Consider the following 24,594-nt stretch of genomic DNA (forward strand, 5'->3'; position numbering starts at 1 on the left):
CATGGGCAGCAATTGTTTTGGAAAAAGAAAAAAAAAAACAGAACAGTTATTGATTGTAAGGTCAGTAACCGTTTATAGGTAAGCAGCAATATCAATGGCAGATTTGGGGAAGCATCACAGGATGGAAGGAGTGATTCTAGGGAGCAGGGTATCATTTCAGATTCTAGAAAGGTGATAAAGGGGCAAGGAAGATTAGATGAGGCAAAGATGAACAAATTTGGGAAAATGTGGCAGAAAAGAACTAAGGAGAGAAAAAAATGCATGGAAGAATAACAAAGAGGGAAAATACCGAGGAAAATTAGGACAGAGAGGCAGATCTGGAGGAAAGGAGAACTTCTAACTCTTTTCCAAGTTATGAAGCCAGAGAGGAAAAGGAAAACGAAGAAAGAGAAATCAAAACCATATATCTCCAAAAGTCTTGAGGCAGAAAGTAGCAGAATTTAGATTAATTTAGACTCCAACATCCATATTTTCAAATAAAAGTGATGCTCATGATAGGAATTATATAAAAAGAAGCCAGATGAGTGATAGAATACAGAAAAATGACAGTGATAATTTTTGAAAGAAATATTAACCATATCTCTCCGGTGACACAGTCACAAAGCCAACTCCAAATTAGAGCTGTCCCAGGGTAAATGAAACTAGGGAAGACAGTCAGCATGTGGAAAGGACATCTGCACAGATGGGAGAGTGAAGAAACACTGAGTGAAGTAGAAAAAGAGGATAGATAGCTACAAGGAGAATGAGAACGGAGAGAAAGAATGGGATTAACAGCAGAGATTGATGGAAAGAAAGTGTCCAAGAGGAGAATATTAATGAGAAGTTAAAGAGGGGGAAAGAAAGAAAGAGAAAAAAAGAAAAGAAGCTATTGAGAAAGCAGCAATAAATAAACCTCGTGTATTATGAGGGATATCCTCAGCGTATTAACAGGAAATAGAGTGAGAAGTCTGAAGGAGGTGAATAAAAAGTACATGTGTAAATGAGGAAGATACACTTTTGCTTAACCTAGCCTTTCCTTCTGCAAAGAGGAGGAGAAAAGACAGGGAACTATAGTCAGCTTTGATTCACAGTAGAGTATGTTGGGAAAGTTTCTCACTGACAGTGAGACAGATGTGCAGCAAATTGATTTTAATACTAGTTTGGGCCACTGATGAAGGAATTGGGGTGCAAACAAAAGAGGCCCCATGTCATCACAGCAGGCTGGTCTAGCTCACGTTTCTGCCTGTGTTTAAATTCCACAAGCATCAATGTATCATTATAAGAGCTGGGAGTAGTTGTTTCTTTCTCCTTGTGGTATGGCCTCCTCATAATTCTGCAGCCATATCCCCTAAGGCTTGTTCTTGTGTATTAGTTTCCATGCTCCTTGAAGCAATGTACCTTTACTTGCACTGTTTAACCAAACCTCAGTTTTATTATACAAGCATGGGCAGCACCTCCAGTAGTGCTCAGTAGTTGGCTTAACCCTTCTCCTGTGTTACCAACTTCCATATCAACAGAACTAAGCCAGCTCTGAAGATCCTTTTGAAAAAAATACTTGTAGTATCATGAAATGAGGATTTTTTCATTTAATGTAAGCAAATTCTTTGGCAATTTTTAAAAAGATGGTTTTACTAAGAACATATGAAGTAATGTAGTCTATCAGAATATGAAATCCCATTCAAACAGGTAGATAAGCTTAAATTAAGAATTACTAATCAATATTTTCCTTTAATATTTTGTACTTGTATAAAGAAATACTTTAGACAGTATATTGTGATATGCAAGACATTGAATCTTCACTTATTGTTACATTTACTTAAGAATTTTCTGATAAAGCACTTTTCCATAGGAAAAAAGGATATAATTTGTTGAAACCATATACAGGAATATATAGGAATGTGTGATAGGCTTAAAGTAACTCTGAGTCTTGATTGCTGTTTTATTACCATAGGCCACTTCACAATTTTCTTTTCGTGGAACAGATATCAGTTTCGGTAAGAACAGACTTTACAATCAAGTGCTGTGCAGTTGATTGAAAGAGGTCATTTTCTATCCTCACCCAAAAGGATAGAAGCTTACAGTATTTACCTACAATAAAGGGACAAAACTTAACTCCTTTGTGTTCTCCGATTCAAATGACGCGAGTGTTTCAGACATTCCAGCTGAATGTCATGACCACAGGATAAACAGCTACACCACAATGGCTTTCTATTCATCTTTTCTACAGATGTGTCCCTTTATATAAGTAAATGTTAACTGGAAGAGCGCCTTAAATCTTGGACTCTAAATCGGTATTGTGACTACTGAAGGGAACTAAAAGCATCTGCCCCCCTGCTCCCCCATCTGTATGTAAGGAGATAGAAATGGACGAAACAGATTCCAAAACAGTGAACAGCTGAGGGCCAAAACATTCAAGAACAGTAAGCATAGGACATTGAGATTGAAATCCCTGGCATGAATCGAGGAAGGACTCAACAAGAGACACTCTCAGCACAAGTAAGCACACTAGCCATTCTACTACCGAGCAGCCACCTACATCCTTTTCCCCTCTAGAAACTATGGAAAGCCTTAAGAATCCATCTCAGAGCACTAAGGAATTTGGGTGACCTCTGTGAGGCCGGTGTAAAATATACTGCCTACTCAGATCTTGATTATGACTACATCCATGTTCGTGCACGCTAGACGCCTCCCTTCCCCCAGTGCATAGTGCAAAAGCCAGCCCCAATCCCGATTTGCACAACCTAGGCCAAGTCCTCCACCCCCTGTACACAGAGGTGCGTCAGCGTAACGTGAGTGAACGCTGCGTTCTCAACAGTAGTAGCTCCTTCCATAAGCATATGGAAGGTATTTACCTTCCCACTACCAAAATTCTTCTTGAATTGTCCAGCTGTGCAGTTCACCTCTTCGAAGACAATGTCTTAGAGACCAGAGCAAGTCATAGCCACACCGATGCACTAATTGAGACTACCATTGCTACTACTTCAAGCATTTTTATGCAGTCTCTTAGTTTAAAATGATTGCATTTATTAAAGCCAGAGATGGTTAAATGAGAATAAAGAAATCAGTATTTAGAAAACAGATGGGTAAAATTAACAATGTTGATGCAGAATTTAAAGAAAGCATTTTCTACAAAAAAAATCTACTGTATTCTAAGATGCTGCTGCAGTGTGGTTTGCTGCAGGGATGGGACGAATATATTATTTCTCTACAAGCAGTAACATTTTCAGGTTTGTGCATTTGAACAAATGCATTAAAAAATACAGAGAGAGCTCATAGATGTCAACTACATAGCAAATTAATGGTCAAGTGATCATGGATTGAATCTGCTGCAACTATTGAGCTTTGCAACACCTATCCTACTCAAACTGCTTATTGTAATAGATACTTTTCGAAAGTTTAAGAGTTTGACTTTTGTTACACTCCAAGAATAGCATGTAATAACTCGGTTTCTGGAGTCAGAGAAGAACTGAATTATTAAATTCGTCCCTTCCCTTGCCTGCTGCACACAGAAACAACAGAAGCAAATTTAGAAGAAATATAAAAGCAGTAAAGCAGTACCTGACCAGAAAGGAGTAGAGGAAGGGGGAACAAAGCTGTAGTCTGGAGGAGTTACAAAAGAAAACCCACAGAACAAAGAAGGGGCTTAGAGAAAGAAAGAGAAAAAGAGAAAAGCAAAAGAACATTGAAATATTGGCACAATATTTAAATAATAGTTTTTTAACTATATAATTCATTGATAATAAGGAAAGTAAGGTTCCCTACTAAGGATATCTGGAAGGAAATTGACTATAATAACTAGAAAATTTGGATCTGTGATTTAATTTTTAACAATTGCATTTTTCAAAGAGTAAAGTAGAAAGAAGACACCCATTCAGGGTTTCAGAGAAGTAAATTGAAACTGCAGACTCTTGCAAATATTTTCAGATTTAACAGAAAATCTTTTTCTTTAATTTTTTGTGCCCCATTTCTTAACAGTACAAAAGCAGGAACTCATGCATACATAAGAATTCCTCTTGATCCCAGGAAGACTAGTCAGACGCCCTCAATTAGTAATATGGACTAAGTACCATTTGAACTTGGATCTCATAATATGCATGGGAAAAAGTATGCATTTTGCCCTGATAATCATTAACATCAATAGGAATTCCACAGCTAAACTACATCCTCTAAGTCCCAAACACTATTTCTCATCTTTGCAGTTTTCCCTGACTTGAGAGAAAACCCTTGAGCAAGCAAAAAAAAGCGTAAGTTTGGTCTAGGCAGAAAGAGCACATCATCCTAGTCCCTGTAACAGCTTCCTCAGGTGAAAGGTTAGAGGTGCACTTGCTCTATTGCCAACAACTCTAGGGTCAACATATTTTTATATGCAAAATTAGATGCAATGAGCTAAAAATCACTTCAGATGCAACAGTTTGTTGACAAGTTCTCACATTTTGTCCCTCTTTTGAAGGGGCAGTGAAGATATATAGTGTATAAAGTCTAATAAAGTTGGGATCTTTGCTCCCAGCTGTGATTTGGAAAGAGAAGTCCATCCTCAACTGGATAAATGATAATGTAGCCTCTAAATTATGCCTATTATTATCTATAATTACTGACCAAGAGTGTTCCTTAAAAATGTAGCAGGGTTATATTCATCACATACAGCTGCCTCGCTGAATTTATTCTTGTGACTACATATGAAACAAAATCATTTTGCTTCAGAATGGTTATTTGCAGGAATGATGACTCAAACTATTTTATGCAAGGAATTAACAAGGAAGCCATGGTGGAGGCAATGATACAGTTTTGTGCATCTTGCGGTTGGATGAGAATAGACACATTTGTGACAATGAAAATACCAACATAAATAAAATAAACAGGACCAATACTGTATTTTAATATTCCTAAGCTATGGTTTATTTGTTAAAGAAAACCCACACCACAAACCAACAGCAGTTTAGGTTAGGATCTCAAAGTAATACAAAAGAAACATACTCCAGGGACTCTTGCACACTAGAAACTCCCTTTTGACCCTTCAGTGATGACCATTTCTCTGCCTTTAATACTAAATGGATTATCTGAGAACGCATGAGGTTACCTGAGGAGCTCCTTTATACTGCAGCTAGTAACCCCAGGTGACAGCTCTGGGTGGAAATATGTTACGCAAACAGAAAGGGCAACTTGACTGAATTAGTGTGCCCATTCTTAGAGACAAATAACTACCTTTATTTCTACAGAAGTACAATGATAGTGTGCAAAAGTAGCGTGCAGGAATAAAGACAGGTTGTTATATAAGGGGTGGCTGATCCTTTCCCGTCCATGTATTATCTTAATTTTTGAGAATTTTTCTGTTCAATAGAATTGGAGATTTGGTTTTACATGTGAAATTCTGGACAACCAAAACCTACGTGGGCAAGGAAAGCCTACTAGATTTCTACAGATAACTACTCTATTTTTATACATCACTAATAAGGGTTTTGTTGTTGGCTTTTAAGGAAAAAGGCTGAGTTCTTTTGTTTCCTTAAGGGTTGGGGTGACACTTGTTTTATCTTACTTTCTTAGCAGATACTTTTACATAGTTAATGCATTAAGTAGTAGAATGACACGATATAACTAGTTAATGTATCTACTCCTAGTCTACAGGTGATGAAAACAGTCACTTAAATAGTATTTGGCTTCGTGATTTAGGTTACAGTAAAATCTAAATTTCATAAAGACTCAGATTTCTCAATATGATTGTGCTCTACTTCCACAGATTGGAATAAAGTGCCAAAAGCTATTCTGTAGAAGAATGTCAACTGTTCTTCCATTTTTGCTTTTATTTCATTAAATTAGAGGGGTGATCAACCATTTAACGTAAGAATTTTTGTAAAGTATTTACAATACTTTACAATACAATAAGAATTTAATGTATTTTTCTGTGTAGCAAAACAAAACTTGATCATACTATGTCTAGAAAAACCTAAGAGTAAAAAATTAAGAAGAAAGAATGTACCATTTCCCCAAAAAATCTTCCTAATTAACTTGAATTTCTATACTGAGAAAAGTAGATGTCTGACAGCTCTTTCAACCACATTAAAAGTGTACAATAAATATGCAAACAGACTGTGTGACTTCTGCAAGACCAGGAGACTAAAAAGCAAAGTTCTAATTTAAGTGGGAAGCCAAATTAACTCTCTCCATAAAATGAACGGTTTTGTTCTAAAAATCTAGTAGATGCTGAAGGGAAAAATCAAATTCCCTGAAAATTTAAGAAGTTACAAGGTGATTTATTATGATTTGTTTCAGAAATTACAAGTAAACTGAAATGTCACTTGATTTTCTTTCCTTCAGTCGGTAAATGAAAACACGACAATTACAAAAAAATTAATATAATACTTTTGCACATTGTTCGAGAAATTTATTGGTATTGCCATTCTATTTCACAGCAGATCAAAGACTTTGGCAGCAGAAAATGAAACAACTCTGTCAAAGTCTACAGTGGTGTAACTCATGTTTTTTAGAAATACTTTTCCCACTTATTCTGTCAATTATATATGCTAAAGATCAGCTTTTTTGAATAAAAAGCTGATGTCTTTCCAAAAGATGGCCTCATTAAAAAATCCAGTCATGTGAACAGTATAGTGAAAAATACAGAGTTGAAACACAAAACCTCCTTAAAATCAGCTTCAAACTGCTAAAGTCCATTGCATTCACCAGCTTCAGCCACGTGCTTCTTAAAATATGGTGAATGTGACACTGAGTAGTTGCACAACTGAAAGAAAAAAAAAAACAAGGGGAGGGAAATCCCTCTCTCTCTTCAGCTGACTTGTCTGGCTTCCCTTGAATGACTGTTTTCCTTGCACTCTGATTAAGTGGGAAGAGGTCAAAAAACCAGATGTGTGGCAGTTCTCACTGATGGCTGTGAAGTAAACTGAATGTCCAACCACTGCCCAGTAACTTTTTTGCTTCCTCTACTAAGTAAAACTGCAGCATGAAGTTTAGCAACTACTTTCCAAATTCAGCCCAGCAGGGTTCACACAGCCTAGATACATAGTTATCCTAACACCAACTTGGTAAAGACTAACAGGATAGCTTTAAAACTGAGCAGCATGACTCACAGATGGGCTGTTAATAATGGCATATTTTTTTTTAAAGAAAAAAAAAAACCCAGCATACACACTCACGGTGACATGCTAAAACGTTAAAAAAAAAAAACAGTCAAATCCTTTAAAAGAAGGTGTCATCCAGAGTCAGTCTAGGTAGGCTCACAGAATTGTGGAAATCTATTAGATTTTATATGAAGAGTCTGAGAATTGAGAGGTTTTTTGATCAGTTTGGCCCTAAGACAAAACCTGCCAGTTCCCACCATCATAGTTTGTAGCACTAAATGGCTGATATTTACTGTAGCAGAGATTCATTTTCAAATCCCCTTGACTAAAATGAAAGCATCCCACACTCATTTCTCTTGCTCCTCTATACACTGCCTAAAAGATCTTGTTAAAGGAGATGTTTCCTTTTGTATGTGGACTGAAGGTAATGAGCATGTACTATTAAGTCTTGTATCCTGTAAAGCATAAAATGACTGAGCTAATGCTCTTGCAGACTAATAAGGTGGAGGACAATATAGATACATTCTAACTGACCTAAGAAAGAAACAAAACAAATTGGTTCTGCTCAGTCAATAATAACCAAAACAAACACAAAGTAAGTTAAACAGGGCATATCCTCTCAGCAATTAAAGCCTCAATGTTCTGGGGGGGGGGCAAGGGATGAGGAAAGCACAAGTGATGACAAGAGGAAGAGAAAAGCAAAGGGAGATCGCAAACTAAAGGGAGAAGAAATGGCAGGACAGATAAATTCACCACGAATGGAGATATACTGAGATATGGCATAGCAGGGAGACAACTGGCAGAAGTCCCGGGAAGCAGTGAAAGAAAACAGAAACGGAAGGAATAAAGAGGGATTGGGAGACAGAGTAAATGAAATGCACAGACACACACTGGTTTCTCACAATCTTCTGTCCTACATTATCTTCACTTTAATAAGGAGAGGAAGAAAGTCTCCTATGTTACAGAAACGTTATGGAACAGAGGCAAGCAAGTAAACAAAAGCTTACAAACATAGCAAATGGAAGTAACACAGCCATCTTCATCGTCACAAAGACTAGGCTGGACTCAACGGCCTTTCACAGCAGCCTTCATATTGTTAAAATACCCATTAATTTTTATTATCCTCTTATTGTCTTGTTGCAGCACAAAGATAACAGCCACTGTCTGCAGAACTGCAAATCTAATATTTGCTCTGTGACAGAAACATTATACACTTTCCAGAGGCCAGCCATGTGGTAATTTTTATCATTAACATTGAACTTGCACGTGTCCTAAAAATTATGCTAACTTCCACTTAAGTTGTAAAAGGTTAAATAAATACCATATGCAATGTAAATCATCTCAGTTTATTTCTAAACTTCAAAACTTTTTAACTGCTGTTTACATTGTACAGTAGTTCATTAACTTTCAGAAGCTCAGAGGCCTAGTAAACATTTAAGGTTAAAAGGCGGGCATAAAAATAATTATGATACAATAAATCTAATGGGTCTTTTGAGAAATTTATGTGGGTTACCAAGATGCTACTTTATATGGCTACACTACAAGACTGATTTTAATCCCTTTTTAAGGATTAGACTTTGTCACAGATATTATTAACACTTGTAGCTGCATGTATGCGAATGTCTGAGAAAACTAGGCAGGATGCAGTTGAATCTCTCACCAGCATGCCTAAAAGATATTTGAATATCAGGGAAACTTTAAGTTTGTCAGCAAGACAAACTTGCTAGACATATTATAAACCTCCTAGCAGATCTGAATCCACTTAACTTCAAAAAATCTTAGCTAAAAGCATTACCACATTAATTGGTTATATGTCAAAAATGGAAAATGCAGATGTTCAAGGTACCTTGTCCTTTTAATATTTATATGACAGAAAATAATATACAAAAATTAATAATACTCACAGTTGCCAGCTGTTCTGTTAGTCCTTTGTCCCACTGAGTTTTCAGATTCTTTGTATGGAAATTGAAGAGTAGTATCCAAACTTCGAAAGCCTTCTTTAAGAGAGTGGTGCTTATAGTATTCTACAAGTTCCTTTCAGAAAGAAAAAATACTATGTCATTGGAAATTAAAATCACATCCTCTTCAGCATTCTGGTGTACAGTCAATGACAGTTTCATCATACAAGTAACCTTATTCAATAACACAACATCCCACAATACATGTTGATTTTTAAAAAATCAAGTATCCTAAATATTGACTGCTTTTACACTGCCAATTAACTGACTTTTGTTGGGTTTTTTTAAAGTAAGATGTTATTGTCAGAGTCAACACTCATTGCTTCTTTGAGCCAGGCTGAGCATGTATTTGCTTTCCTGAAGTCAGGCAGAAGGCAAGGTCAGCTGCTTATTAAGTATGTAACAGTAACTGTCTTGGTTTTCTCAATTTTCTTTTGCAATGATAAATGATGTTTATCTAAGAATGCATTTGTAAGTACACAGATCGGAAATAAGGCAATAAGCATAAGGCTTGCATATAACCCTGTAAGTCAACAGGAACATAATGAGCAAATACATGGACCATGTAAAACTTTCAAGGCTCTGCCATTAAAATTTGTGTAGGGTGAGGTGGTGTTGGGTTTTTGTTGTTTGCTCCAGATAGTGCACAACTCACTTGAAAAGTCCAGCATTTCACATTCTCCTTGGGTCCAATCCAAAACTTTGTCTCTGTGTATATGTGTGTATATATATAAGCATACATATGCACACACATATACATACAAATTTTACATATATGCATATAACACGTATATATGAACATATAAAAAACTGGCTAAATAGTTCATGTAACCAAGGAGATAAGTTACTTTAGTTTCTATTCTAAAGGCGGCAACACACATCACAACATCGACAGCTCGTGTTACTCCTTTGCGATCTTCAACCTCTGTCATTATCTCTCACACTTGAATTAGCCGTAATAATGTCAATATCACACAGTTTGTACACAGAGCCTAGAATAAAATTAAAAGTGACCAGGCAATTCAAAGCAAATGTATTTCATTTGATTAATGATACTTCAACTGTGGGATTTCACTCTTCAGAAATGCAAGCACAAAGCAATGTATTTACTGTAAACCCTTCACTCCTATCAGTAACTTAGTCATTCCATTCTACTTACTTATATTTAGATTCCCAAAATCAAAGTTGACCAAACCAAGCTTAGATCAAAATATGGAAATAGTACTGTGTTCAATCATTTTCTTCCAGTTGAAAAAAAAAATTAACAAAATCATTAGCCTACAACAGCCTACATCAGTGATATATTCATTCCAACCAAACAAAATGACTCTCAAATTATTTAGTCCAAGATCTAGTGCATAAACCATAAGTTCTTGGTAACAGTCCAAATATTATCGTCTGAACTCTGGAGCACTTCACTTCCCACACTGAGAGCTCCTGCACATCTCTGAAACTGCTTCTATGGCAGAGTCCAAAGCTGAGTAAAATCTACACCTGCTTTTAACAGTCATAATCACAGACCTGCTGGGCACTCCAAGTAAGCAGAAAGGCCAGGAGACTAAGAACTGTTAGGGCTTTGCTGTCTGATCAGCACAGCATGCAAGCTACAATGTCACCAACCAAATTTTCTGTCATACATCATCACTGAGTACCCAGACATTCAAATTACCAAGGCAACAGAGAGGGTGATTTGTAAGTAAGCAGCATTCAAAGTGGGATTTCTGGATAAATGGAAAAATAATTAGTATGAAGCTTTTGTTATCTTTTTGCACCACACAAATTTGTAAGAATTATGTTGTTTGGTAAAAATAGTAAGAATTTCAACTGGACAGATTTTGTTTGTTGGCAAAGTAAGTAAAATGGTTCCAAACTGAGAAAAAATTTACTTTGGGTGACACAGATTCAGTTGCTTTTAAAAGCTGAGTTTTTAATATTGCTTTTCCATGAAAACAGTTGACAAACAACTGGCCTCTAAAACATTCATTGCACAAAACACAGTAGCAAGCTTACAAACAGGTAAGAAAGGTAAGTAGCTCCTGCCAGCATGGATGGGGCTCCTCAGGAGTCTGTTGCATTACCATGATTCACACCAGCAGCACAGCTGACCTTTCACTGCACCTTGGCCTGCTTTACACACTCAGCACATTTTAATTACTCTTGTGAAAGTTTGTCAAACGTACTACGAAAACTATATGAAGAGCAGTTCTACTTTTGTTACCTCCAAAGTAGTACAGAAGACTGTATCACTGCAGATTACTACTTTAGGTTTCCATGGCTGCTGGCTTTGTCTCTCTTCTGCTCCCAGTTCTACTCGGACACTTAACTTTTTCTCTTGCATCTACCCAGAACAAAGCAGTTGTTGCACAGCATATGCAAACAGTACTTACACTCTCGCTTGTCTATTTAGCTCTCAAGGGCAGACTTCATAATACCTTAAAACCGTGTTTTGAAATTACTTTCTCCTAATTGAATGTTAGCAAGTCTAAATTGGCAGCGATGAGGCCTTTAGACTAGAAATTTCTTTTGTCCTCTCAATTCTTTGATGCAACGCATATTCTTTTTGTTTCTTCTTTATCCAAGATTGTGTCCTGTACTTACATCTCTGATCATTCAGCTCAATTTTCAAACTTGTCATCAGTGCATTAAACTGATTCATTGCCATAAGCAGATACCTAGCAGCACAGACTCCAGCTCACATGCTTCGTCAAGATCCTGAGAGTGCTCACGTGTTCTCAACAGTTTCCAGTGAATCATTTGTAGTGTTTGCAAACGAAGTAGCCACCTCCTTCACGCATCTGAGGAACGCCATGATTTCTGTTGCTACCGATGATAAGGTCTCAGGGTCTCCAGCCCTAACACTAAACACTTCACCAGTTTTAAGGGTCAAATGAAGACATTAGAGTGCAGAAACAGCTTTGTGCATTCTTCATCAGGAAATTTATGTTCTTACCATTCTAATCAGCACTTATTTCAAATAGGGTCAGACAACGCATAGATTTCTGGTTGATTTTTTAGTGCTTGTAGGATGCTCTTGCTTTACAGAGTACCAGTGGTTAAATTAAAACAATTTCTACGGCTTCCTGGTTTTAAAGCTTCTCTCCCTACTCTTGCTTTGCATTGCCCTTTATCAGTTTAGAGTACTTGGATGTGCATAAGTTTTAATCCAATTGATTGCATGTAATATATTGAACGAGCTTCTTTTAACAATGCATCAGAAAATGCTTAAGCAGTAAAATTTTACAAATGCACTAAGTTTTTAATTTATTCAGACACCTTGTATTTACAAGTCTTGTCTGAGCAAAAGGAGCTATCAAGAAATTATTTCAAATTGAAGTTCAAAGAAAAGGAATTTCTTGCCAGTACAAGATGGTTCTGACAGAACATTGAAAACTCTCTAATCTGGGCAATTATAACACCAAACTCTTATTTCTGGGAATGAACTAGGACTATAGTTGGAATGAAAGTTAACGAGAGCGCCTATGTTTTCTGTGTTATTACTATAGCCTGCTAGTCAGTGGTTTGCTGCCACAGAGTACAAGTTCAAAATAGCCACACAGTTGCTTTAATTTAGACTAGTCTATATTGACTCCAGATTAGTATTATTCCAACAAGGACTTCTGAGCTTTTAGCAGTTTATACAGCCCCATTCTCTAGCTATGCTTCTTTGCCTGATGCAACAGTAAAACCAGCCTCTCCTGAGTTTTTCTGGGCTTTCTGACACAGCTGCACCTCACATTGTTCTCCCTCTGAACTTACACATCAATAGGCATCATTATGTTCCGCAGCACATGTGTACATATGCTAGGCTGGCACGGAACCTTACCTAGCTACTTTTAGAGATCATTACTATATAGAGAAAGACTTCCAAAGACATCAAATTCTCCTTCCAAGATTCAGCCTAAATCCACAGGGGGCTGATGCATGGGATTCAAATTCCTCCTCTCTTCCACATCACTGCAAGGAACACAGTCCACTCCTATATACAAATACATAGTTTTAAGCACGTACTACCATCACTTAGAGCATCAGCCACAAATGCAAAAAATTATCCTATTAGCAGGTATGGACACAATTCAAATTTCTCACTCTCACAGCCTTCTGTAATTTCACAAACCAAAGCAGCTCTCACTAACAGTTACATAGAAAATGGCACATTGTTAAAAACCTACTCAATGCTTACCATTAAATTTTTAAATTTTCTGTTTTCTGCAATGTGGAAAAAGCCATCTCTTGTTAAAATCTTGATGTGTTTCACTTCATTATTGTACCTGTGGGCAATGAATAACTTATGAATATAAATGTGTTTTTAATCAGACACAATCAATAGTTACCTGAGGGCATGCCCCAATAACACCACACGAATAAATTCTTAAGACAAAATGTATATCTGTGCCAAAACAAAGTTGACATCTAATAAACCAAATATATTTATTAAAGTACAGCTGAAGAGGTAAAGTGTATTCAGAAAGTCACAACTAACTGCTCATTCTAACTGGGATTTCCCATATATTTCTTACTTTTATACTCATGTTGATAAACAACATGAAAGCAAACAAGACCCTCACAATAATTTGCATCCACGGAATTTATGAACCCACATTTTATTGAAACGTCTGAGATGCAAAGGGCTTTGACAAGTTCTCACTGAAGTCAATAAAACATTCTTACTCATTTCAGAGAAGCAGATCACACTACACTCCAAACACTTACTTACTCTTACGTGATATACTAGACCATCATTTTTGTAGACCTGTTTGCTGCACCAGCCTTGTAAAACCATTGCTACCTTCCTACTGCAAATCCTGGGTATTTTTGTGAACAGCTTCAGTTTCCCTACATTGATTCTCTTAAAAGGCTGTGTATGATTATACAAATTGATACAGGTTTTTATTTTCCTTATTGATTTCAAATATTATCTAGACATAAATGAGAATAGTTAAATTTGCCATAGGAGATCTTATTCCACTTACTTAATACTAATTGCATATTCTCCTGACTCTTTGGTCCTGTGCCGCACCAGGTAAGTGCTATTTACTCTGTTGATAAGTTCACTCTCTGCTTGCAATCTTTCCATTGCTCCTGCAAACCTGCAACAGAGAACAATAAAAATTGCCTATGATTTTTTCAAAGCTACAAAGAAAGATCTATCAAATATGCAATGCAGAGTCCCAATATTCTGCATATGATAGGGACCTAAAAATATTCAGTTGCAACTGAATACCACTTCCAGATCTTTGAATGAAGAATAAAGCATGAAAAAATTCCACAATGCGGGGGGGAAATTCTTAATTAGGAAAGTGCTTGTGCACATGTTGAATCCAAAGCCTGTTAAAGGAAAGTACTCAAACCTGAGCCTTAGCTGAATCACTACTGGCTTGAAGAGCTCATAAAACAAAATGTTTTCCTGAATCATGTGTTGCAAGTGAAGCAATAAAAAAAGTGGTCCAGAACCTTTGAACCTCCCTGAGTTCTAGTGGGATTTATCTTAACAGAATGCAGAATCAGCCATCAGTAGTATATTAGGTCAAAAAAAGACCTATGCAAAAATTTGATACTTCTACAAATACAGTATTTTATTTGGTTTCATAATTATTCATAACCTCTAAAGGCTGAAGTGTAAAGGGTAGACTAAACATCCAGAAGAAAAAAAGAAAAAAATGCAGCCTAGTACGTCCAAATTGGAAAGAGCTGATGCTAAGAATTGAAAGATAAGACAAGTAAGTCACTGATTCTGCAGCCTCACTGCATAAGTACATTTGTGCCCTTGCTCTGCCTTGCTGGTTTGGGCGAGACTTCATGAGAGGCTGTTAGCAGGAATTTATTTGCAATACTAGAGGTTAGACTGTTAATTGAGTAAAGTGACCTACCTTCCAGGGAAATTATGCTTATTTTACCATTTTAGAAAGTAGTCTAAATGTAGTCAACATCACAGACCACTACTATGTAAAATTTCATACTAATACATCAGTACCAATTAGAATGGAGCTTTGAATAAAAAAATAGTTACTTCATAAAACACACTGGGGAACATGCATGTTGAAATTTATCACAAAATATATGACTTCTTACAGCAAGTTTTAGCATAAAGTCATTTTTCAGTTAAGTATTACAAATTCTTAGAAGATAAAGACAGATCCCAATTATATGCGTTCTTCTAACAAAATTATAAATAGAGCAAATGTTAGAATTTAATTTAAAATACCAATTTTATATATTAAATATTCTATATGCCTTGTTATTTAAAAAAATCAATATTTGTTTAGATCTGATTCCGATTTCACTTGTGGCAAACTAGAGGAAATCAGAACTCATGTCTAAATGGCAAAGCATAAAATCAGTGAAAGAACACAAATTATGCTCCTTCTGTTCTCTCAGAATCATCATGTTTTTTCGAGAAGTGAGCTGAATTCCAGTAAAGAGTTCACACACACATTTCAGGACATGGTTTAGTGGGCACAGTGGTGTTGGACTGATGGTTGGACTTGATGATCTTAAAGGTCCTTTCCAACCTTAATGATTCTGTGATTAAGCCCCGGACCAGCAGCATTCCAATTTTGATACACCGTCCTTTTATGTCTCTACAGTGGTTTTTGTTTGTTGGTTTGGTTTGTTGTGGGTTTTTTTAAAGGAAATGCAGAATTATTCATGAGACAAGATGTATTTAACATTATTCCTTCTCTTTACTCATTTAACATGTAAAGTGTACTTGCACACCTTCATATTATATTCTTCTCTTATTATTCTATTTCAGACCTCTGGGACTAAGGCTGCACAGCTACAGCCTTGTAAACAAAATGTCAAAATCATAAAGCACTTTATTACATCAGAAATGCTTTCAGGCAATGCATGGTGTTGCTTTCCCAAACCATTACACAATGCCTTCTTCAGAAGCCTAGAAAGGTTAAACCAATATAAATTAAATTGTAATAAACACAGTTGTCTTTCTATAACTGCTTCTTTCAAAGAGATTTTGGTAAGACTAGAGAGGGACTCACCACAGGTGTGAAGAGTAGTCTACTGGTTTAGGAACCTAGGACATGAAAAGATACAAGAGAATGAGGATCTAGATTTTTTTCCTAATAAACACAAATTAGATAGTGTTGATCTAATTGTCAATATCCAGATGAAACAAGTTAAAAGAAACAGGTGATCTAATTAGCCCACACGTCTATTTTCTTTTGAAGGAAGTTACAACAAAGGACCATACCATTATGAAAGTAGTACAGAATATTTTAACTCTTTGCTGCTGTGACAGGTTTTTTTTTCTTAATAAAACTGTTAGAATGTTTTCAGGATTGTATGGCTTAGAAAGAGTACATCATCTTCCGAGAGAGTTGCAGATAATCCATAGATTGTACTGCATGACATCATTCATACCTTTGTATTTCACTTGGTTAACCCTTATACTGGATTTTTATAAGCATAGAATTTGATTCTCAAGTTCAATTTAAAAAAACAAGCAAACTACAATCAGTTTGCAAAATGGATGTCATACATATACATAAACATATGCATAGGTAATGTTTATACCTGCACAAGATGCAGCGTATAGCAATCCCCATTTCATCTTGACAATGTCCCATTGGCGCATGATACTTCAGTATTACCCTACTCTTGTACTCACTACTTCTTGTGTGAAACTTGCAAAGTGCTGAAAAATTGACTTTTGTGGAAGCTTAGTATACATCCTGCAGACTTATAACCTACTGTCATATATTCTTAGATAAGCAAATTATTTCTTTTTTTTCTTCCAGTAAAACAAAGAATGTTTTATTATTTTCTGGAATCTAACAGGGAAAAATTACAGTAACATTCTTCTCACACTTTTTTTTATATATGATATATGGAATATCTTCAACAGAGACTTCCAAACACAGCTCAGTTTAGGAAATATTATTATACAGGCCTACAAACTTAAATTAATTGAAATTGAAATCAATTACAACTCCCATTAATCTGACCTCAGGTATCAACAGAGATCTCTATCAAGTCTCTAGACCTGGCCTTGAAACAAACTCCAGTGATGGGACGACAACAACGACAACAACAACCCACAGATAAATAAATAAATATTTTTTTAAAAGAAACAACAAACAAAACAAAAAAACCAACACAACACCAAATACAACTACCACAAAAACCCCAGCTCCCCGCATATTTAATCAGAGTATTGCGCAGCTAAAGTTGCAAGAGTCAAGTAATGCAAAATTTTTGTGTTAACCTGTTCAAAATGCTATGGTATATTCTAGCAGTATTGCTGAGGTAGTAACAGGCAGCTTTTGAATGGAAAAAAGTAGAATAGGAAGCTACAAAGCAATTATTGAACCAGGATATTGTAAACCAGAAGGCAGCAGATGGCCTGAGTTGAGGGAATGTACCGAGGAATATAATATTTACAACCATTTGTGTTGGTAACATATTATCTTGCAACCTCCTCAAAAAAAGCACAGTTAGTGGAATGCAAAAGTACTAAATTATTGAAACATGTAAGAATTGTTATCATTTCACCATTTTAAGGCTCTCACCTTCATGCTAAGAAGCCTCAATACTAGAGTTACATAATGCACTTACTCCAAACGCTTCACTGAAAACACTGGCTAAGTATATTCTTAGTTAACTCCAGAACATTTTCTTATTGACAAAGTTTTCAAAAAAGATTAGGAATTAAATTAGTATGTCTCCTAACTTCTCTTTCTCCACAGAAGTAAACAAAACTGTCCAGGTTTTTGTGAAAGGATAGGGTTTTGGCTAACTTTAAATTTACCCAAGATGCAACTTCCATCCCTGCACTGTTAAGATTCATTTCCATGAACCAAAATTTGCAGAGTTCACAAAACTCTGCTTACTGTCTTTGACATAATGGTCACTCAAACTAAATACATAACTACTTACTCCAATGCCTCTCAATACAAGATTTTTATGATAAAATTCTGAATCTTACAGGACAGCCCAAAACTCACATTTTTTTCTGATTAACAAAGCAGAAACTAGTGTGGAACACATTAAAGTTCTCTGTGATAAAACCAGGGTCCCATGTTCAGCTTGCAAAACACTAAATCTATCCAGGTGTTAAAACAATCATTAAGTTAGTCTAGTTCTGGAGAGACAAAAAGGAAACATGCATTACTCCCAAAAAGTGCAGACAAAGGGCTCTCAAACAGCAGGATTTGTAGTGCTGGTGGTATGCAAACCCCTTTCAAGTGTGGGGGGCCTAGCACAGCCAGGTGCTACCGCTGGCAGCAGCAGCGGCACTTCATACCCCTACAGCTACTGATGGTGTTACTCAGGCACTTCTGCCTCTAATGGTGAGACTTGCAAAAAAGTTAATAGATTATAAATATGCTGACAAAGAATTCCTACAATAAATGTTTTAGTCAAGCAACCAAATGAGACATTTCAAGGCCAACTAGGCACTTACAGAGTCTTTACATGCTGCAAGACATTGCAGTTATGCGTTTCATCTACAGAAGAATCGCACCTTTAAGGATTTTTTGATTGTACTCCCCACAGGACTAATTAAATAACATGCATTCTATCAGCTGCAGGAGAAGAAAGAATAGTTTAAAAAGAAAATTCTTAATTTGTCAAGTAGTTCTACTATGTTGGACAGGATATGAAAATTCAGAGATGGTTTAAGCCACCCTCCAGAGCAGTTAAACAATAGATGAGTAGTCCTTTTCGTTATTTTTGAATGGACAGATAGATACATGTATTTATATATAAATATAAAACAAGTGTTGTTCATTGTCATGAAACAGAGTAAAATCAAATGTTATTCCAGAAGCTCTTGGCTCATACTGTGCTGTGTCCAGTGTCTCTACAAAAATGAGAAAACTGGAGGAAAGCTAAGGAAAACCAGGCATTACTCATATGGTGCAGAAAATGTCTGCTGACATATATTACTTATTGCAAAGAAGAAAAAAAAATGTTTATAGGTACATCTGTAAAAAGTGTGGAATACAGATATTCTGGAGCTCAGCAGTTTTTCATTCAATATTCATTCCTAAAGTCTTTTGATGTATGTATTTTATGCTGTTTCTGGGCATTTTTATATCAGCTGGTTGTAAAGACTATTAGACTTAATAACAGTAAAAGTTATAGCATGTTTAAAACCTGATTGATGTTTCTGTAACCTTAACTGCATCATTTATCATAGTAAGATGTTTATATTTCATCCTTCCATGTTAACGGGGATGAAGTATCAATTTATCTTTTTGTTCTTATCATGACACCAGTTGGTAACATTTCATGAATAATATTTATTCATGCTGTAAAACTGTATTATTTTCAATACTCCTGTAAATAGTATATTTTAAATTTAGCAGAAAGCTTTATCACTAGAAAGCAATCTTCACAATACCCCAGCAGCGTTTTTCCTAACTTTGGATATCCCACTTCCTTCTGCTTTAAAGTATACTGGCAGTTCCTAAAATGTTGCCACAGTTGCTGTCAATGATAGAGTACAATGACTGACTGGGTGGCTCCCAGAACCTAAGGCCAATACATAGCAGGTACTGCCTCTGCCCAGGTCAGTGACACCATGGCACAGGAAATCCAGAACTTCTACAATAAGCAAGGGGTGGAGGGAAGAAAGCTAAGTTCATGTAACATTTTCATCTTTATTCCAGATCTGTTCTCTTGCACAATCTAACACACCTTGTATTCTGTGCATCCCTCTTCAAAGAAAATTCTGAAAATACAGGGTACTAAGGATGTCTCAAGGTATACTAATGAATTTATATTCTTTAGGAGCACATGTAAATTTGTTTTAGAAAATAAGGCGCAATACAAGCCCTAAAGGCATATCAAAATGCAGCCGCTAACAGCTGATTCCACCTACTTATAAACCATTTAAGTGGTATATCTTGATTGCTGTAATGAAAGCAATTCTATTAATAAAGTCAAACTGTTGTGAATCAACTTAAAAGAAGCTGTCTTAAAGCAAAGGAAGGAATATCATTCATCACTGGTTTTATGGGTTTACACCAATTAATCTCAAAGGGACACAGTAATCTGGTGCACAATGTTACAGAGGGCAGAGAATGAAGGAACAAGCATACAGTATATTAATACATCATCACATCTGTATACAAAACTCTTGAGTACATATTATAAAACAAATTTTCTTACTGTTGTCCTGAACTTTTCTACATTGAGAACACCCTTGTGTAAAATAAAGGCAGGGAAGAACCTACAAAGAGCAGAAAATTTATCGAGTAGTCTGAATTCAAAGTTTTCTATTAGTTTTACTCTGGTGTAATCCCTCTCTCTAACCCAAAGTGACTGGTGAATGGATTAGAACCACAGCATTCTTACCTGACTGCTGGGGAAGGAAGAAAGTACACTTTCACATAAAGTGTGTTTGTTCTATATTCTGGAAACTATTTAGACAGTTCAATTTATTAATATTCCCAGAAGTTAAATCTGCTTCTCGAAGATGTTTTCTTGACATGCCCTATCTACGTACGACAACAAGAAGTATTAGAATGCTCTATTTTAAGCAATATTGAACATACCAGGAAAACACAAAGGAACTAGAAACAGTATTTTTTTCGTAAGGTAAGATTAATAAAGTGATGGCATCAACCAGGCAGTTTTTCTGTAAGATGACAAACAGAATGAAACAATTGTACTTACACATGGGCTAGGCTTTACTGCATCACTTGGGAAGAATCCAAGTTCTCCTGTTGTTAGATTTCTGCCCTACAAAAAAACCCCAAAATTTTCCATTTTTGAGATATAATGGTGATTAATAGTAAATAATAATACATGCACAGGGATTTAGTACAATAAGAGTATACCAAAGAGTCTTTAAAATAAAATGCTGTTCTAATGAAGAGTTACTCAACAGTTGTGTGGGGTTTTTTGTTGTTTTTTTCCTTAAAATTTATGGAATTAAGTAATAATTATAGCTGATACACCTGAACAGATTTTTAAAAGAACATAAATGCCTAACCTCCATTAAATTTAATATACTGATTGTAAACATAACATACTATCAGCACTTGGCAATGAGATAAAAGTGAGTACTTTACAAGCACTGTAATCTTGAAAATTATATTTATTTTTTTCTGACATACCTGCAACAAAATTTACAAGGGGAAAAAATGCTTCAGAAACAGACATGGAATTTTTGGGGGGTTTTAGTTCATTTTGTTTCTGTAACACTAAATGTGTAATTGTTCTGTAACATCTCCACACAAAACAGAATTCAGCACTTTCAAACAGGATGGAGCTGAATGTAAAAGCAAAAATTAACAACGGTTTATGAAAAAATTAAAGCATTCTTTGATTGTGATATCCTAAGCACAATAAATGAGTGCGTCATTTTCCTAGGGAGATTATTATGCAATTTACCAAACACAGATCATAACCCCAGTGACTGCCATCTTTACCAAATATACAGAGAAGTGCAGAGGCGGCAGAGGAGAAAGAAAAGCAATTAAGCTGTATTTAAGTTATAATATGCTGAATAGCGATGATATTAAACAAAGAACTCTGTGCAAACAACTGACAGTCTCACAGATCTGAATCTGTGTTCCGCTTGCCCTATTTCCCCCTGTCTGCTTGAATACAGGTTATCCTTTGTACCCATATATTCTATTTACTTCCGAAACGTGAAACCCTCTGAAGTACAGACTTAACTTATAAGCAGAGCTCTGACACAGTCTCCCATCTAAGTGATACTTACACTATTAATCTTATCTGAATAGCAAGTGATATCACAGTCAATAAGACCAGCCACTGAATAAAATATATTAATGAGAAAAAGCATTTGGAGGAGCACAATTGAAATTAGTTTTGTATGTGCCCACACGCCATTGCTATTTATGAGAAGTATTTATATAAAGCAAAAGAAGCTGGACAAGATGACACATCATGCAACATATGTCCACAAAAACTAGAAAGCACCCAAGGATTAAAATTTGATGAGCTCAGGGACAGACCCCTATGTTACCTTTCGAAAGTGAAAAAAGGGACATAATTTCAAATGTTCAATAGTGTTTCATAATGTTTATAGTGCTTCATCCTGCAAGTCAGAAATACAGTCTGGATACCTACAGGATTAAGTCTATTGTTTTTCCAGAAATGTATCTACACCCCCTGAAATCTAGAATGAAAGCCAGCTTTCATTTGCAGGCATTAAAATATTTCAATATGCACTGAATTATACCAAACTGTGCTGTTCTATGACCTCAAGTAAAAATAAATTAAAAAAAAAAAAGCCACATTACCTCCACTGAAGAAACTGTAGCATGTACGGAAAGACCAGACCATGGAAAAATATGATGTATACCAGCATTACATTACCTAGCTTAGATACCGCTAGCAGTACACAGTGAATATGAACCGCAAATTAAAATCTCAGCAGAGCAGCAAAGATCATGAGGATTAGCTGTGGTCCACACTAGCTAAATCCTTATCACAATGCAGACATTACAACATATATACATGTACAATGAAGAAACTGAACTGCAAGCCATAGACTGTATTGTAACATAAATGTGCACTTTAAGTATTCTGTAGGTAACAAGTCAATGGCACTTGCAGCAAAAAATAAATCATCTGGAGGACACTGAACATTCATTGAAATGAAGTGGTGAGAAACTACATCAGCAGTGGACTGACTTACATGAGAGGTACAGCATTAAGAAATGCCCTCTGCCCAGGCAACGATCCTACAATTTTCTTAAATGTCACCACTTGTTGGAAGATGCTGTTTGTGCACCTGTGGGACACAGATGCGTCACTTTGTTGGGCTGAGAGGCTACAAGCGAAGTATGTGTTCTATCAACAGTACACCAAGACCAAAGTGAAAGCAGCAGTAGAGAAATCACATGGACAGACTCTCATCACACAAAATGGCCCCAAGTACTGTGACCAGCACAAAACTTTGCCTTTGCTTTTTGAGCAATACCATGAATGTAACAAGCACTGAGACAAGCAAAGCTTGTTTTCTGAAAACAAACTTCACACGCGACAACTGCAGCTGCCTTTGTAGTTAAAAAAAGCAAATCCTTAAACAGAACTGAGTTTGATTTACTACACATTGCTGAAGAAAACAACTCACTTTTAAATGCTCTGTCAATAATGAGCTCATTTGAATAACTTTATAATGTCCTTAGGAGACTGGGTTATTTTGTTTACTTTAGAAATCCTAGCTAAATCCATCAAGGCTTGGTACCGCCCATACACAAAACCATGACCTGTTGTCAGATGATGATTTCAAACTTTAAGATCTATCCATCAACTCATTAATAACAGCAAAATTCTTACGCCACCATACTTCACTTCTACTAATCATTTCTTTCTATTTTATGTTTCCTGCTTGCTAATTGCTTATTGTTTGATGAGTAAGCATTTCCCTTGAACACTGACCTATAATGGCGTATGGTCATTGTAAAAGCAGAAGCAAAAGGACTGGACAGAACTAGTTTTAAGATGTATATACTATTACAGTGTATTTCTAAATTACTATAATATATATTAAAATATTTATTACATGTATGTGTATGTGTGTATACATATTCATATATATAAGGGCCAATGACGCCCTTCAGTCCATTGCTGTCAATGATGGTCTCAGCAAGACTAGAGGCTGACTCAAAACCCTTGTACCTGTTTTAAGGAGGGAGACTTTCTGAAGCCATTTGACACATTTGCTCTAAATTTCCAGACTGCTCCCTGTTACTTAGCTATGAAATAACCATTAACTTCATTGGACATGCAAAGAACTAGAACTCCAGGATAGCTAAAATTTATAAATTATCATGTCCTTCACTCGTTTTAGTTTTGTTTACTGCAGTGTGGTGAAGAGAGGAAGGAGACAGATAAAAAAAGTACAAACCGAATTACAAACCAAAAGGAGAAAAAATGGCGTTTATATAGTGCTGCCTCCCCAATGTTTCCATTTTATGCCGTAAGTATATTTACAATATACTGAATGCCTTTTGGCTGTTTACAGCAGGACCACTAACTACTGAAGCATTAGAAAGTACATCTGTAATAGCTATTACTTGATATGGGTTTAATCTGCATCAAAGAAAAGCTGGTTTTGAAAAAGGAAAGAATCAGACTAGGAAATATCTGTATTCTTTTGGCATACTTGAGAAACATGATTGCCTGAGGATGGCAGGTAATTGCAATGCAAACCTGTGAAACTAGAATTACGTTATATCTTATGGTAGGCATTGCGGCACCCCTGAAAGCGTACCTTCAGGTTAAACAGATACCAATTTTACTCAAACCAAACTCAGAAGAGGAGAGAAATATGCACATCTATAATAAAAATCTGACTACTTCAAAGCTGCACTACTACAGCTGAAACAACTAAGAGTGCGCTGGTTAAGGGGTCTGAAATTTCCATATAAAACACAGAGTCTTCTGCTCTCTCCGCAAGCCCAGCTCCTCTTCCTTTTCTTATTTCATTCTGCAAGTGATGTCAGCCGGGCACCAGCTAGGCAAGCAGCATGGGTCTTCTAGTCTTGCACCTTGACTGAGCAAAGTCAATCCCCCCAATCAGTATCAATCCCCCTATATTACACATTCTCTTTGAAGAAAGCTTAGGTTTTGGATGATACTTGCAA

General features: G+C 36.1%; 1 protein-coding gene across 1 annotated transcript in view; it reads right to left on the reverse strand.

The window, feature by feature from the left end:
* The window catches only part of LOC104624394 (guanine nucleotide exchange factor VAV3-like), a gene marked incomplete at its 5' end in the record, with an annotated part of 71,001 nt that overhangs the window by 5,220 nt on the left and 41,187 nt on the right, over window positions 1-24,594 (reverse strand). Inside the window, 5 exons of the mRNA XM_010291750.1 lie at window positions 8,954-9,083; window positions 13,188-13,275; window positions 13,978-14,094; window positions 16,003-16,037; window positions 20,645-20,710. Coding sequence (XP_010290052.1) covers window positions 8,954-9,083; window positions 13,188-13,275; window positions 13,978-14,094; window positions 16,003-16,037; window positions 20,645-20,710 — 436 coding nt within the window. The remainder of the gene's footprint in view (window positions 1-8,953; window positions 9,084-13,187; window positions 13,276-13,977; window positions 14,095-16,002; window positions 16,038-20,644; window positions 20,711-24,594) is intronic.

The sequence above is a fragment of the Phaethon lepturus genome, unplaced genomic scaffold (assembly GCF_000687285.1).
Source record: "Phaethon lepturus isolate BGI_N335 unplaced genomic scaffold, ASM68728v1 scaffold13137, whole genome shotgun sequence".
Classification (NCBI taxonomy): Eukaryota; Metazoa; Chordata; class Aves; order Phaethontiformes; family Phaethontidae; genus Phaethon; species Phaethon lepturus.